Genomic DNA, 17,582 nt, shown 5'->3' on the forward strand with positions numbered 1-17,582 from the left:
TTATGGAACAACAAAAGAAACTATTACCGTGTGCGGGCGCACTTTTAAGTCGCGGAACTTCAATTAGTAATTGTCTTTTTATAGTCCTTGGCACTGACAGTCCCTCTATAGATTGTGGCCTTTGATAACAGCTGAGCGGGGATTCTACTTATCATCAACGCACGCACTATATAAACAACAAATTATTATTATTATTAAAAGTTAAATACAAAAAAAAAAAAAAAATGGTAAGAGAAAACTGAGGGAAAAATGTGGGGGGAACCAAAAAACTCACTTCCCCAGTCTGACCGCAAAACAGAAACATGTGCTAGGAAATATGTCTCTAATTGATTTAATGGCAAAATGCACAATAGAAGTGATTGTCTGTACCATATGAAAAAATGTAGTTAGAATAAAATATATGAAATGAAAACATCATTTTAAAAATCAAATTGACTGATTGCTAACGGGGAATGGAAATAATGATTTACAAAGCAAAAAAACAAAACAAATATTTTAAGCATGTATCGGCTGCCAATGTTTAATTTGAAACAAAAAAAGTCTACACACCAGGGTTATTTAAAAGTCTGAAACAACGTGGTAACCGAGACAACGAACATTCAGCCAAGTCAGTATGAACGTTACGCAAAACATGACTGTGTTTTTGACGTACATGTATATTGTGACAGTATTATCGCATTCGAATATATTATCAGACAGTACGCGGTCGTATCGACCTCCGGTGCGCGTCGGTCGATACTTTGCTGCATTGTCTTCGTGCATACTTTGCAGTATCCTCGCAATAAATTCATATTATTTTGATGTGTCCGAAACCGTTTCTCGGATATAACCAAACGATTATACCAATTTTATTCTTTCAAACGTTCTTTTGACGTGCATACGTATACACCACAGTCACTCTACTAGTAGATTGACTGTGCATACACCAAGAATGACTTTTTAAGTAGGTGTCCAGTCGCTATTTGACGATGAATGTTTCTATGTTCCGGATACGTTGTGTTTGTAGAGTAACCCTGAACTTGAAGAAGAAGTTGACTTTAAAGGTGTATTTATTGGTAAGAATTCAAACAATTAGGTCAATGACGTTTAGGTGGAACATAAATATTCCCTATTTTCGTTGAAATTTTTGGATTGATACCAGAATGACAATAGACATCTACCCCACGCGAGTGTTACCGTCTGGTAGGGATGGCAGATTACAAAACAAAACAAAATATTGCAAAATGCGAATAACAACAATTTTTTAACTCAGGCAAATGATATTCCCCTATCACCAACAATAGACGTTTTTAGTGAGTTTTTGTTATTTCTGGCTTGAAGTCTAATTAATCAGTATCATGACAGATTTAAGTTTTTCCAGATTGGCGTCTCGGCCTCCAGGGTAGATTGACGGCATGGTGGACATACGCCGAGTTACATATTATAATGACTTAACTAATTTAATTACATATCCTTTTAGTTACCTTATTAAGAAAGTTGGGAAGAGATTGCAATCATGGTTGGGCGGGGTCTTACGAGTATGGCAAAGTAACAATTATTAAATGATCCGATTGTGGGAAGGTAAAAAAAAAAGCGTAGTGGCATTCACAGACGAGGCATGCTTGGTGAGACCACTCAGGGACTCGGGAGAGTGGGTTTATTGCAAATGGCAGGTTGAGACGTACTTTTTCCAGAATTTTTTTGTTTTGTTTTTACTGCTTCCTTTCAAATTTTCGTGTTTTTTTGTAGTAATCTATGATTTGACTCCAAGTTAATGAACACAAATGTATGACATACATATATTGCACTGTTTTGCGATATAATCCAATTAACAGTCGTTTTGGGGAAAGGTTTAACAATTTTAAGATATCTTGCATGATTTCGTTCAAACTCATTATAATCCCGACGAATTTGTTAATGTTTATTTCTCTGTCAGTGTAACATACTCTGATTGTAAATCAATTGGCTACACAACAAGATTAGGTCACTGAGCAAGTTTGTCTATCTATTTATTATCTGGGTGTTATTTTAGTTAACACTCCTGGGAATTGTGAACCAAATGATACGCACAGTTACAAAAATCACTGCAACAATACGGTCATTGACCACAATAATTCATGGTCCGGATCCAAACTACGTTGTGAACGATAACCACAACACACCCTTTACATGCACTCGGGGTGTGGCTTTTTCGCAATACAGTGGAATGAGATCGAACCACTTGAGGTAATCATAATAATTTACAGCGCCCCCACAGGCGTGGATTAGAAATAACACTGACTTGTTGTTTAGATTCGTTGAATTAGGGCAGCGTTTGTGTAATTTTAGCACTCTCAATATTTCACGGAGACATATTTCGTAATTAAATATTCAGCTTCTGATCGATTATGTATGTAAAATGGCACACGATTGTACCTGTCGCTACTGCCATATTGCGAGTTCAGAACAAGTTGCGTGGTCTGAGCATGTTCAGGTCGTGATAGTTAGGTGGCGTGATATCGTCTGATGTATATCAGGTCATTCATTGACTACCTATACAGTCGATTGAGGTACTGCAGGTGCTGTATATTTAAACGATCGCCTCAATTCTACGCTCGTCCACCAAGGTTCATACTGGTAAGTTAGCCTCCTGAAGCGACTACATATAAATGTTTTTGAATGCAATAGGTTTGGTTGTATTTGCACATGCCTACCAAGTCAGTGCCACGTCTGCAGAAACACGCAAATAAACTGTCAATGTCAGTCCTGTACACATCTTGTCATACGATGTTTCAAAATGAATGGATTCACGTTCATAATTACAGTTACGCTGGTGACATGTATAGTTCAAGGTTTCTGTTGCATATCTGACGAGACGTCGCGTGATAATATTGTTTGCGTTGAATCATTCGCTCGGGCCCTGGATTATTGTATAAATCCCAGATAATTATGTTTGTTTATTTCACTGATTGTAAAATGTACATATTTATTTATATTTAAATGTATTTATATTGTACAACCTTAGTTTATTCATTTATAGACCTAGTTGGCAAAACTGTGTAATTCAAATTTATATAATATTGGGAATTATTAACAACTTTTTTTTTTACAGGAAGTTATATTTGATTTTTTATTAATAATATTTGGTATACATGTGAGTGTGGCTGAAACTTTTATAAAGTTTTTTTTTAGGTTGGGCTTCAGGAAATATATTTACTTAATTTTTAGGCCGATTATATGGGGGGGGGGCAAAACATTTGCTTACTGGTTTTAGTTAATTGTCTTTTTCTATCTGTTTCATACATGTCATAACTAATTAGCCAAACCAATCCGTTTGACATCTAATTTTATAACCAGTCAATGACATGTGTGATTTATTGTAAACAAAATGCATGATGTACTTGTCAAATTCAGATAGTGCATCTAGTTTTTGATTTAGACAGGTAAGGTTACACATATATGGTTAAAACGAAACAAATATTTTTTTTCATAACCTAGTGGGGCCACTACTTATAAAGTGTTTTTTTTATTCTTTGTTGTAAAACATATAATCTTGTATTTGATTATGCTTTAATTGAAAACATTTTTCTGAAGACCTAGCAAAAGTTACACCATATCTACATTTTAAATTCCATTGTGAAGTTGTACTTTTATTTGCAAAACTATTTTTTCCAGTCTTATCATATATCACATTTCGATCATAAAATATATTCTATTAAAATGACTAATTGCCTAACAACGTGGATTTGTGAAATAAAGTGATGATTGATATACATAGCAGCAGTCGAAATGTTTCCAAATAGAAATCTAGAGAATTGATTTTATTAATTCATCAAATTCATCAGTTATTTTTCACACAGCAGCTGTGTGAATCAGGATTTATTCAATCCGTGGATTATTTAAAAAAAAAAAATGAACATTTTTTTCTATTTGGGGCATATGTAATCTAAATTCAGCTCACATACCGACAACTATTATTTGTTGATGTTACAGATTACTTAATGACACTTGCTTTTTAAATAAAAAAGCATGTTATGAACGTTGCATCCCAGGATGTGTGGGTGTGCGGGTACGGGTGTGCGGGGGTGTTTATAAGAAGATAAGTACAGTATATGATGTTTTAACAACAGCTGATAAGTTGAGTTGTCATGGAAACCAAATACTTGCTGTATGTATTTGTTCCATTAAAGTCACGCGTTTATGTCATTAACCTGTCTAATCTGTTGGTACCTTTAAGGACTTGCTAGATAAGGTATTCAGTGGGAACCGTTCTAAAATGTCTTAGCACTCTGCTATATGCCATTGCCAGTGAAGTTTAGTTGGCTCATCAAATGTCACACGGAATATCAAACTTATATACATGTACCTTTATCTTATAAATGCCTGGTACTGTACAGCTGAATAATTAATCTTTAGTTAACTTATCAATTTCTGTTGGATGCTTCCCTAATTGGACAACACTACAACACTGATAATATAACTGCATTTCAGTCAGTTTTCCCAAGATAGTATTTTAGGTTAATTTCAGATTCACGTTTGTTTTTATTCAGATAATTCAGAATGTCTGCTAAGGCAATACGGGAAGCCACTGGTAAGGGATTGCTAAATAAGTATTTAGGATATGAAGATGCCGCTACTACTAAATTTGCTGTATTGACAGAGGACACTGACTGGAATCAGTTAACTCAAGAACATCCATGGTTATTAACGGAGGTAATCTTTTTAGCTGCCGTATTTATAAGAACGTTGTGTGTATAATTAGCCGCTTTTGAAGTGATACAGTTGTGTATGTGCATGCTGACTGAATGCCGAACCTCATATTTGTGTACAAGACTGTATGAAATCAAAATTATCTGAATTTCTATTTGAAAGCTGGATAAATTTACTATACTTTATTTGTTACTGTATTACTTTGTTTCAGGTTAATTTTATATATTGTTGCAATTTATGATAAATTTGTATATAATAAAAAAAAGACAACAAAAACAGTACATTATAATGTTTCCTGTGATGATCCTTTATTATTCCGGATATCACGTTTGACAGATGTTACCACTACAGTGGTGTCAGTGAATAGTTCATAGCGTTAGGAAACAGCTGATTCCATGATAATACCCAAAATTATTGTGTCGTGTCAATTGTGGCAAATATTATGGTTACTGATAGAATTACTTTACAAATATACCATAGAATTCACTGGCTAATATGGATGTGCAGGCTGTACATAGATTAATTATGGAGTATTTTTTGTTTGACGTACAACTTGAAATTTGTGATTTTATCATAAAACTGCTTTTAAATTTCACGCAAGAGAAAATTTTGTGAATTTCACATGTCAGTGACGAATCATGAACTTTTGTAGCAGTGAACATTTCTGTGGGGTTCTAAAAAGCGCAGTGTCAGCGAATTTCGCAATATTTGTCTTCATAACTGCCGTAAAATTATTAAATCATGAACATTCCTAGATGCAAGAATTAAGTGGCTTACCTTTGACCCTGAATTCAATTTCTGTCACCTTTCACAAAATAAACCCTGCAAATTTTTTTCCATAATTTAAACAAATTATTGATCAAAATTTTAATTAATGACTACTTGATCTACCAGTACAATTAAGAAAAAAATGTGCAAATTTCGGTGATAAAAATTAATTTTACATAAAATTTGTAAGTGGTACAGCATCTGATGACCAAGTCATGTCAAAATAAAAGCAATAAAAAATGGCTGGCTGTTATTGCTTTTACAATGCCAGTTTTTGGATAATAATTAAAAATTTAATAACCTTTTTCACTGCTCCAAAATTAAAAATTTATATTTGTGTGCAAAATTCATGAAATTTACAGTTCGGAGCTGAGGTTATCGACAATATTATAGGTTATCAATAATATCTGTATTACTGATGGATCAATTTATTTAGAAGGGGAGAGGTTATTGGGGAGGGAATGAGTTATATCCAATATGGATAATTAATTCTAGAAATGTATTAGATTCTTATTGATTTTTATGAAAAATTCACCTTAATATTGAATATATATAAATTCTCTATCATATATTTTAAGAAGCGCTTTTCCGTTATTGTTGCGTGTTCAAATATTAGGTAAACAAACAAAAGTACTTTACAAGCATTAAATGGGACCAATATCGAAGACTAGATTCTGAGAAAATGAACAACTGTGAGTGTGATTGCAAATGACAGCCAATAATTCATGTCGTGTAGCATAACCGTTTAATCAGTACCAGCTATACTAAACTAACAGTTTCATTTAATTATGTACAGTAGATAAAACCAATTCAGCTCATTGGGGCCACCTTGAGGAAGCCTTCTTATCGCATACACTGATTTGTTTCCCAGAATATATCATTCAAAAAAAACAATTTATTTTATTATCCTTTGTGTGTATCTTTATTTTATGCAAATTATCTTAAAATTTAGTAATATTTCATGTACAAATTGTATTAAAAAATTTTCTATTTTATTTCCACTATTTAATTTAAAATGTACGATTTTCTTTTTGATTTACTGTGCTACAAAAATTAAATTAAGTTCATCTAGTGACAGGGATATCAACTTCATTTGATGTATCATTGACGTACCCATTCCATTGACAGCATAATAACGTTTATGTACTCAAACTCCGCAGTCATGACAAAACTTAAGAGATATCACAGACTGGGGGGGGGGGGGGGGGGTATAGAATACACTTACTTGTTCAACAGTGCGTAGATTATTGAATACAGTTATATAATATTGATTGATGTGTTACTGTGAATAAAAATGCATGCTGGGAGGATATTGACACTAAGTGGTTCGTCAAGAGTGGCTTTTGTTAATTGAATTGTTGGATAAAAAGCAGGAAGCAATCAGTTTGTTTGAGTGTCAGGAAGGATAATTGATTCTAACGAGGATTCCAATACACAAACTAATTTATACTGACGTAGATTGCATTACAGCCATTACATTTTTCAAATTCAAATATATTTTGCATAAATACAGTCATAAAATAAAACAATTATAGTGACTTTTTATCACCAAATATATGTTGTCATTGATGTTATTTGAAATTTCTGATGCATTTTGAACTTTAAATTTATTTTATTTTTTTTAGACCTAGTATCAGAATTTGAAATCACATGCTTGTGTCATGTTTTCCTTGAAGTAATTAATTAGTATGCTAATTATGTAGCTAACAAAAAAAATATATATAGAAAATACAAAATTTGGGCATTTTTGATGTAATTTTAAATGTCTGCAGATGTGGGTTACACATGTATGTGATTTATTTTTGATGACAATATTTCATTGAGAGTACATCAAAATGTTTCACTTCCCAGGGATCAAAATTTCTTGAGACCCTAGAGCAATTGCTAAGATCCCCCTTCAAAATAATTAAATATTTCCTTCACAATTCCAGTTTATTTCTATGGCATTTTGTTGAATTCTCAAAATTCCTGCTCACAAAATGATACCAGTGTCGTTACACGCTATTGTATTAACAATTCGTACAATTTTAATATTGTATCTATTATTTCTCAAGCAACCAAATACACATAAAACATTATCTACTTCTAAGAAATTAGTACGTATAATTTTAAAATTAAAAAAATTGTTTATGATTAAAAATAATTTTAAAAACTTGCATATTATATAAAAAATATTTTCATTTTATTGTGAGTGTTAGTTTTAGGTTACCGGTAATGTGATGTTAAATTAAAGAAAACATTGATACATTTGTGTAGTTCTGTGGCAATTCCCGGAAGACACTTAGCTAATGGAATTACGGGCGTTTAACATCCAGAACTCTGAGATAAAATGAATCTGAAGATAGATCAGAGTGTGTCTTCAAAATTTACATAATGAGATGTACATATATAATTAGCTAATTTGACTTTCAAGGGAAAACTGTCCTGGTAACCCTTCTTTATTGCTGTGATGGTAGACGTGAATTTAATTGCTAAGTCTCTGAGATGTGGATAGTCAGTTTACCTCATAGCAATGCAAATGTACAATATAACTGCTTTAATTTCGGAACAGACGAATTTTCACTAATTTCGCAAGTCAGTAAAAATCATGAAAATTTGTAGCAATGAAAATTACGACATTACATAACAGCTACTTTCGCAAAACTTTGTTTTCAAAAATACCATAAAATGCTGAAATTGAGAAGATTTTTAGCATTGAAAATTAAACATTTTACAATATCACAAACTATGGACTCATCAGATCTGACCATACTGTATATTATTGAATACATTACATTATTGAGTTCATTAATTAGTTCCTATTTAATTAAATGCTATTCGTAAAAAACTCTCCATCATCACTCTATTCTGAGATGTTAAGAAGTATTTTTTCTGATGACATTTCAATCAACCGGTCAAGTAACATCTCTTATCTGACTTTGATCTTGATCAGATTCATTGGCCATCAATGCTATAAATTCTGTACTTCTTGTAGACCTTGCAAAGTGCAATGGTTACCATGGTAGCCTAGTGGTAAAATACAACATACATGTAGATTAAGTTAATGCACTATACCCTTGCACAGTTTAGATATGCACCATAGATAGGAACATGCACTATAGTTGTGTTACACGATGTGACTAATGTGAGGGGAAAGAGGAGGGCACGTACAGTTTTTCCTTTCCTTCGAAACCAAACCTGTAAATGTATATCTAACTTCAGACAAAATATGCCCAGCCCTGTGCATGGCTGACACATGATGACGGTTTTAAAATAAAAATGTAAACATTTGTACTAATGTTTACATCACACAATACTTGGTGTTGAATCAATCATAATATTATTACTTTACACTCATTGTAACCACCAACTGTGACCACACCAAGTGATCGTTTTATTCCACTCAGGTTAAATTTGTGAAATTTATAAATATTAATACAAAATTCAATGGATTAGGTTTGTGCTTGTGATAGTATAATAAAGTGTTTTTATTTTTTATAAGTCTTTTTTTGGCAATAATTCATCTGTGTATAATTAGGACGTTTTTTTTTGGGGGGGGGTGAACTTTGACCTCTTGACCGTTTTCATAAGTCTACCACTCTAACTAGTTGAAGTAAAGCAATAAAATTCTATCTTAACTAAGGAGCTATGATCTAAAATTGCCTTAAAAGAACTACACAAATGAACTGCCTTTGATGTAGGGGAATTAGGGTGAGAATACCTGGGAGTTGATGCCTCATGGAATCATGAGATACTGTTCTTCATGTTGACTGTCTCTTGCTGATTTCTCGCATTCTGTATTTTTTTTCTTCAGAAATTGGTAGTTAAACCTGATCAGTTGATTAAAAGGCGAGGTAAGCTAGGTTTGATTGAAGTCAACACTGATCTGAATGGTGTGAAGGAATGGGTGTCTACCAGACTTGGAAGCGAAATTCAGGTACGTAAACGATGCAACCATATAATGCTACATTTTTCAAAGGCAAACTGATCATAAAAAAAAGGAGACTTGTATATTCAGAATAGCTGCATGTAATATTACACTAAGATATCACAGCAAAGATTGTTGTTAACAATACTACAATTGGCTCTAATTGGCTGATACAGTCTGTGAGGTATTGGCCAAAATAAAAATGAATTTGATTACAAAAATTCCGGTGAAGTGAAAAAAAATGGCTTTGTGCTTTAACTAGTTCTTTTCAAATTTACAGTTTAATACATTTTGTCTGACACTTTTTATGAAACTGAATGAGTAGTATAAACTAGATTTATTTTTTAACTTGATTTGATGTTGTTAGAATAATAGGTATATTCCTTCCCTCATTGTTGAAATAAACAATGTGTTTCAAGTTATCCATTCCCATATCTCGATTTTATTAGATTGGAGCAGCGTCTGGTTTATTGAAGACGTTTATCATTGAGCCGTTCGTAGCTCACAAACCAGAGGATGAAATGTATGTGTGTATTTATTCGTCACGTAATTCGGACACCATTCTGTTCTACCATGAAGGCGGCGTGGATATTGGCGATGTAGATACAAAGGTATGTAATTTACTCTTCTTTTCTGTAAATGCTACTGTTTTGTATATATGTGCACAGCACTCACAAATTGGAGATCCTGCGTTGTAGGTACACTGTTCCATAATATGGAAGTTTATGAAACAAGCCGGTAGGCTGGTTGGCGATCCGCTCCGCTCAAAACCAAGCACCATGTTTTTGGCTGTTTCCATGGTGTGACATAAACGCAAAGCTAACGTCGGTTTATAACTAATACGAAGTTCGCAAACACCATTCAGTTTTTGGAAGTCACTTAGTTTATTACAAGGACCACAATCACTCTCCTAGTCGAGTGACTGTGCTAGGACGTATTCTGCTGTTACATTTATTATTTCCAACCGTTTTGCGATAGCATTTTCTAGAATGAAGCGTTTCCTGTAAATGCTGGAAAGCGAAATAATAAAATAACGAGATGGTAAACAAGCCGGTCAAAAACAAGCAACATGTTTTTTGGCTGTTTCCATGGTGACATAAACGTGAAGCTGACGTCGGTTTATAACTAATACGAAGTTCGCAAACACCATTCAGTCTTTAGAAGTCACTTAGTTTAGTACTAGGACCACAGTTACTCTCTCCTAGTAGAGTGACTGTGCTAGGATGTATTCTGCTGTTACATTTATTATTTCCAACCGTTTTGCGATAGCATTTTTTAGAATGAAGCGTTTCCCGGAAATGCTGGAAAGCGAAATAATGAAATAACGAAATGGTAAATATTTACCTAAATTGCAGTGTGTTGACCTTCATAACAATATACTTCATAAATGCAAAACACTAGTCACAGTGAGTAATTTAAATATACGACTCCTAATCGAAAAATATGACCACAGTCCAGAATTTCAGACGGATATTAAGCAACCTAAGAGCATATCAGAAGCATTTACTCTAAAATATAAAAAAAGAACTGCAGTCAAAAGTCAAGAATGCCAGCAAATAAAGGACTCTGTCCCACAATCCTTTGTGCGCGTTATTACGGACACGCGCAAAAAAACTGTACCACGCTTGTCAAATCTGGGTCAAATATACAGTACGCTACTATCTTGCCACAGATTGTTTAGTAGTGGAGTGTTCGGTGACCATTGAATTAGCCCGTGATTCATATTTTATGTGTATTAATTTATTTATCAATTTTTGTGACTGACAGTACTGCCCAAATTTTAGTCAAAAAACGCAACTGGTGAAACAGAAGAGCATCGCCAGGCGATGGACGCAGGGCTCTTTGGCAACGACTGCATAGAGGTCAAAATACGCGTTCTATTTTTACGCGTTAAATTTGGCTCTTCCCTTTCGCCCCCTCCGGAATGTTCTACTTTTGCAGCCTAATCGCAGGTTTTTCGAAAAACGTCTAAAAAACACAAGAATTAGTAGAAATGTTCCTGTTTTGGGCGGATTATTGATAGAGAATAATGTCTTTATTACAAAAATGCTGAAAAACCGTGAGTTGTTGCCTTAGTTATTTTTTTATTGGCGAAAAACTGCGAACTCGGCAAATTTGGTTGCACAACTTCCCTTTATCATATACACCCAGCGACACCGATGCCAGCTGACTGTGTACAAAACTGGTAGGAGGTAATACATTTGGGGCGAAAGTATTCAAAAATCAGTTTTTGGATGTTGCAATGGCAGTGGTGGGCCAGGATTTTTTTCCAATTAGTGACGGCACGACCTACCTGTGAAGTATGAACAAAACCACCCGAGCCGTTGCTGGTGAAAAGTTACCCCAACTTTGGGGTCAAATTTCTCGGTAATGAAAACAGATATCAAAAATTCAAATGGTAACTTTGTGCCCACACTCAAGCTGAGTAGAATGAGCTATGTTTGAAGTATTTTATCCCAAATTTGTAGGAGGAGATACATTTGGCGCGAAGCTATCCAAAAATCAGTTTTTTGGCTGTTGCTATGGCAACGGTGGGCCAAAAAAATTTTCCAGATTTTTCCTTATAACTAGGGTTAAGGTGTGACCTACCTGCCAAGTTTGAACGAAATCGGCCAAGCCAAAAAAATCACAGAAGAAATAATACGTGAACACTGGAACACTGGAAATGTACACACACAGACACACACACAAAACGACAAAAGTGATTATAAGGGCAATCCTAGCGGAGCGGATCGCCAATATACTGTTTTTGCTCTAATACAACTTCATCCCTCAGCAAGCATAATAAATGGATAGGTGCGGGGAAGGCATGTGCTTGACACTTGTAATACTGACATACTTTGTTACTGTTACCATGGTGACACATGTTCCAACCCCAATAGCACACCCAGCAGTTATGACAATTAACATTAGGGGATGTCCATTAAATTAATTAAAAGATTAATGCAGAAAATGAAAAAATATTCATCTTCTGATTTCAGGCTGTGAAGTTTGAAGTACAAGTCGACTTTGACATGGTTGTGACTGCAGATGAAGTCAAACAAAAATTACTAATGAAAGTACCAAAAGAGAAGCAAGAGTAAGTCATGATGAAAAGTTTACATTTCAAGGCAATCTAAATTTACCATGAAATGACCGTGATGTGTCAAAACAGAAACATAGAACAAATACCATTTACTCTAAATGATGTACTTTATATTGTGTCACAGATTACAGGGAATGTTTGTACATTAAAGTGATAAAATTTGTAATTTGTAAATTGCAATTACCATAAGTATTCTCCTACAGCATTTAGCTTGGATATAGGGAATACAGTCATGTCGTTATTTTTTTATCTTTTGTTAAATAATAATCATAAATGATCAAAATGGTTTCTGCAATATGCAGATGGTATGTCACATCTTTTATTATGATTATTTGTTCTTTTTGTTCCATAGTATGGTTGCTGGGTTCATTGTTGCATTGTATAAGCAATATACAGCTTTGTATTTCACCTATCTCGAAATCAATCCATTAGGTAAGTCCAAATAATGCTAAAGTAATACCATATTTGGTCATGATTTACCCATTTCGAAATCATACCTGGCTAATACCATATTTGGTCGTGATCCATCCATCTTGAAATCATACCTGGCTGATACCATATTTGGTCGTGATCCATCCATCTTGAAATCATACCTGGCTAATACCATATTTGGTCATGATCCACCAATCTTGAAATCATTCCTGGCTAATACCATATTTGGTCATGTTCCACCGATCTTGAAATCATACCTGGCTAATAGCATATTTGGTCATGATCCACCGATCTTGAAATCATACCTGGCTAATACCATATTGGTCATGATCCACAGATCTTGAAATCATACCAGCCTAATACCATATTTGGTCATGCTCCATCGATCTTGAAATCATACCTGGCTAATACCATATTTGGTCGTGATCCACCGATCTTGAAATCATACCTGGCTAATACCATATTTGGTCATGTTCCACCCATCTTGAAATCATACCTGGCTAATACCATATTTGGTCATGATCCACCGATCTTGAAATCATACCTGGCTAATACCATATTTGGTCATGATCCACAGATCTTGAAATCATACCAGCCTAATACCATATTTGGTCATGCTCCATCGATCTTGAAATCATACCTGGCTAATACCATATTTGGTCGTGATCCACCGATCTTGAAATCATACCTGGCTAATACCATATTTGGTCATGATTCACCGATCTTGAAATCACACCTGGCTAATACCATATTTGGTAGTGATCCACCGATCTTGAAATCATACCTGGCTAATACCATATTTGGTCATGATTCACCGATCTTGAAATCACACCTGGCTAATACCATATTTGGTAGTGATCCACCGATCTTGAAATCATACCAGCCTAATACCATATTTGGTCATGCTCCATCGATCTTGAAATTATACCTGGCTAATACCATATTTGGTCATGCTCCATCGATCTTGAAATCATACCTGGCTAATACCATATTTGGTCGTGATCCACCGATCTTGAAATCATACCTGGCTAATACCATATTTGGTCATGTTCCACCCATCTTGAAATCATACCTGGCTAATACCATATTTGGTCATGATCCACCGATCTTGAAATCATACCTGGCTAATACCATATTTGGTCATGATCCACAGATCTTGAAATCATACCAGCCTAATACCATATTTGGTCATGCTCCATCGATCTTGAAATCATACCTGGCTAATACCATATTTGGTCGTGATCCACCGATCTTGAAATCATACCTGGCTAATACCATATTTGGTCATGATTCACCGATCTTGAAATCACACCTGGCTAATACCATGATTGGTAGTGATCCACCGATCTTGAAATCATATCTGGCTAATACCATATTTGGTCATGCTCCATCGATCTTGAAATCATACCTGGCTAATACCATATTTGGTCATGATCCACCGATCTTGAAATCATACCTGGCTAATACCATATTTGGTCATACTCCATCGATCTTGAAATCATACCTGGCTAATACCATATTTGGTCATGCTCCATCGATCTTGAAATCATACCTGGCTAATACCATATTTGGTCATGATCCACCGATCTTGAAATCATACCTGGCTAATACCATATTTGGTCATGCTCCATCGATCTTGAAATCATACCTGGCTAATACCATATTTGGTCATGATCCACCGATCTTGAAATCATACCTGGCTAATACCATATTTGGTCATACTCCATCGATCTTGAAATCATACCTGGCTAATACCATATTTGGTCATACTCCATCGATCTTGAAATCATACCTGGCTAATACCATATTTGGTCATACTCCATCGATCTTGAAATCATACCTGGCTAATACCATATTTGGTTATAATTCACCGATCTTGAAATCATACCTGGCTAATACCATATTTGGTCGTGATCCACCGATCTTGAAATCATATCTGGATAATACCATATTTGGTCATACTCCATCGATCTTGAAATCATACCTGGCTAATACCATATTTGGTCATGATCCACTGATCTTGAAATCATACTTGGCTAATACCATATTTGGTCATGCTCCATCCATCTTGAAATCATACCTGGCTAATACCATATTTGGTCATGATCCACCAATCTTGAAATCATACCTGGCTAATACCATATTTGGTCATTATCCACCGATCTTGAAATCATACCTGGTTAATACCATATTTGGTCATGATCCACCGATCTTGAAATCATACTTGGCTAATACCATATTTGGTCATGCTCCATCCATCTTGAAATCATACCTGGCTAATACCATATTTGGTCATGATCCACCAATCTTGAAATCATACCTGGCTAATACCATATTTGGTCATTATCCACCGATCTTGAAATCATACCTGGTTAATACCATATTTGGTCATACTCCATCGATCTTGAAATCATACCTGGCTAATACCATATTTGGTTATAATTCACCGATCTTGAAATCATACCTGGCTAATACCATATTTGGTCATGATTCACCGATCTTGAAATCATACCTGGCTAATACCATATTTGGCCATGATCCACTGATCTTGAATCATACCTGGCTAATACCATATTTGGTCATGCTCCATCCATCTTGAAATCATACCTGGCTAATACCATATTTGGTCATGCTCCATCCATCTTGAAATCATACCTGGCTAATACCATATTTGGTCATGATCCACCAATTTTGAAATCATACCTGGCTAATACCATATTTGGTCATGATTCACAGATCTTGAAATCATACCTGGCTAATACCATATTTGGTCATGATCCACCCATCTTGAAATCATACCTGGCTAATACCATATTTGGTCATTATCCACCGATCTTGAAATCATACCTGGCTAATACCATATTTGGTCATTATCCACCGATCTTGAAATCATACCTGGCTAATACCATATTTGGTCATGCTCCATCGATCTTGAAATCATACCTGGCTAATACCATATTTGGTCGTGATCCACCGATCTTGAAATCATATCTGGCTAATACCATATTTGGTCATGATCCACCGATCTTGAAATCATACCTGGCTAATACCATATTTGGTCATGCTCCATCGATCTTGAAATCATACCTGGCTAATACCATATTTGGTCATGATTCACCGATCTTGAAATCATACCTGGCCAATACCATATTTGGTCGTGATCCACCGATCTTGAAATCATACCTGGCTAATACCATATTTGGTCATGATTCACCGATCTTGAAATCATACCTGGCCAATACCATATTTGGTCGTGATCCACCGATCTTGAAATCATATCTGGCTAATACCATATTTGGTCATGATCCACCGATCTTGAAATCATACCTGGCTAATACCATATTTGGTCATTATCCACCGATCTTGAAATCATACCTGGTTAATACCATATTTGGTCATACTCCATCGATCTTGAAATCATACCTGGCTAATACCATATTTGGTTATAATTCACCGATCTTGAAATCATACCTGGTTAATACCATATTTGGTCATGATCCACCGATCTTGAAATCATACCTGGCTAATAACCATATTTGGTCGTGTTTCACCGATCTTTAATTGACATTCAGTGGTCATTTGGCTCAATAAAATGGACTTGTTGATGTCATAGTATAAACTAATTATTCTACTCGTCTCAATTGACCATCATGTGCGCTTCTCATTTCAGTGGTCACCGATAAGATCTATGTGCTGGACTTGGCGGCTAAACTGGACCAAACTGCAGAGTTCATTTGTAAGGTCAAATGGGGAGACATCACATTCCCACCACCATTTGGAAGAGAAGCATTTCCAGAGGTAAGGAGTATACACCTTCCCACCTATTGTGGGATAACAACACAAAGTATTATGTTCCTGTACACCATTAACCGTACTGTTTAATTTTCACTGCTAGAAATTTGTCTGATTTCAGAATTGTACAATTTTGCCAAAATCACTGGACTCCATGTTGTGAGACCCCAGAATAATTTTCACTGCTACAAAAAAAAAATTGTCTCTCGCATAATTAGTGTTTTACATCATTGAACAAAAAGCAAACTTGATGATGTGCAACAAGACTTAAAAACTACAAAATATCTTTTCAACACATATTAATACTCGATATACATTTTTCATGCAAGTATATTTATGTATTAAATTTACGCTTTTCACTGAAAAATGATATAATTTACCCTTTATTTGTCAAAATAAATCACATTATTAAATAACAGAAATTGTTATTTTTAACTTTAATACCAAATTTATTATTTAAGCAGTTATTTAATTAATTTTTTCTGTCACTTTCTTTCTAAGGAAGCGTACATTGCTGATCTAGATGCCAAAAGTGGCGCATCTTTAAAATTGACGATACTTAACCCTAATGGTCGTATATGGACCATGGTGGCTGGAGGTGGTGCTTCTGTAATTTATAGGTGTGTGTATGCTCTTAAACTCTTCAACACAATTATCCGTATTATTTAATTCTTTGCAAATGAACTGAATTGGTTTAAAATGTGTATTTAAATTTGATATATATATATGTGTATATATGACTGAATTTACATATGCAAATTAACTGAATTTACATATGCAAATAAACAGAATTTACATATGCAAATAAACAGAATTATTTGACATGTACTTTATGTTAATACATGTATATGTGACTGAATTAACATATGAAAATACTGAATTTGTTTGACATGTGTATTTCATGGAAACAAAGATTGTTTTTTGCCTTGC

General features: G+C 34.7%; 1 protein-coding gene across 2 annotated transcripts in view; it reads left to right on the top strand.

The window, feature by feature from the left end:
- Window positions 1-2,435: 2,435 nt before the first annotated feature.
- LOC100377487 (ATP-citrate synthase-like) overlaps window positions 2,436-17,582 on the top strand; it is a 36,949-nt gene continuing 21,802 nt past the window's right edge. Inside the window, exons 1-8 of one of the 2 annotated variants that reach the window (XM_085501472.1) lie at window positions 2,436-2,595; window positions 4,509-4,671; window positions 9,230-9,352; window positions 9,793-9,954; window positions 12,325-12,422; window positions 12,781-12,860; window positions 16,531-16,658; window positions 17,154-17,272. In XM_085501472.1, the coding sequence (XP_085357598.1) occupies window positions 4,519-4,671; window positions 9,230-9,352; window positions 9,793-9,954; window positions 12,325-12,422; window positions 12,781-12,860; window positions 16,531-16,658; window positions 17,154-17,272 (863 nt within the window). In that variant the 5' untranslated portion in view covers window positions 2,436-2,595; window positions 4,509-4,518. Of the gene's footprint in view, window positions 2,596-4,012; window positions 4,127-4,508; window positions 4,672-9,229; window positions 9,353-9,792; window positions 9,955-12,324; window positions 12,423-12,780; window positions 12,861-16,530; window positions 16,659-17,153; window positions 17,273-17,582 lie in introns of those variants that run through there. The other variant, XM_085501473.1, reaches the window with a different exon arrangement.

The sequence above is a fragment of the Saccoglossus kowalevskii genome, chromosome 7 (assembly GCF_978046115.1).
Source record: "Saccoglossus kowalevskii chromosome 7, keSacKowa6.1, whole genome shotgun sequence".
Classification (NCBI taxonomy): Eukaryota; Metazoa; Hemichordata; class Enteropneusta; family Harrimaniidae; genus Saccoglossus; species Saccoglossus kowalevskii.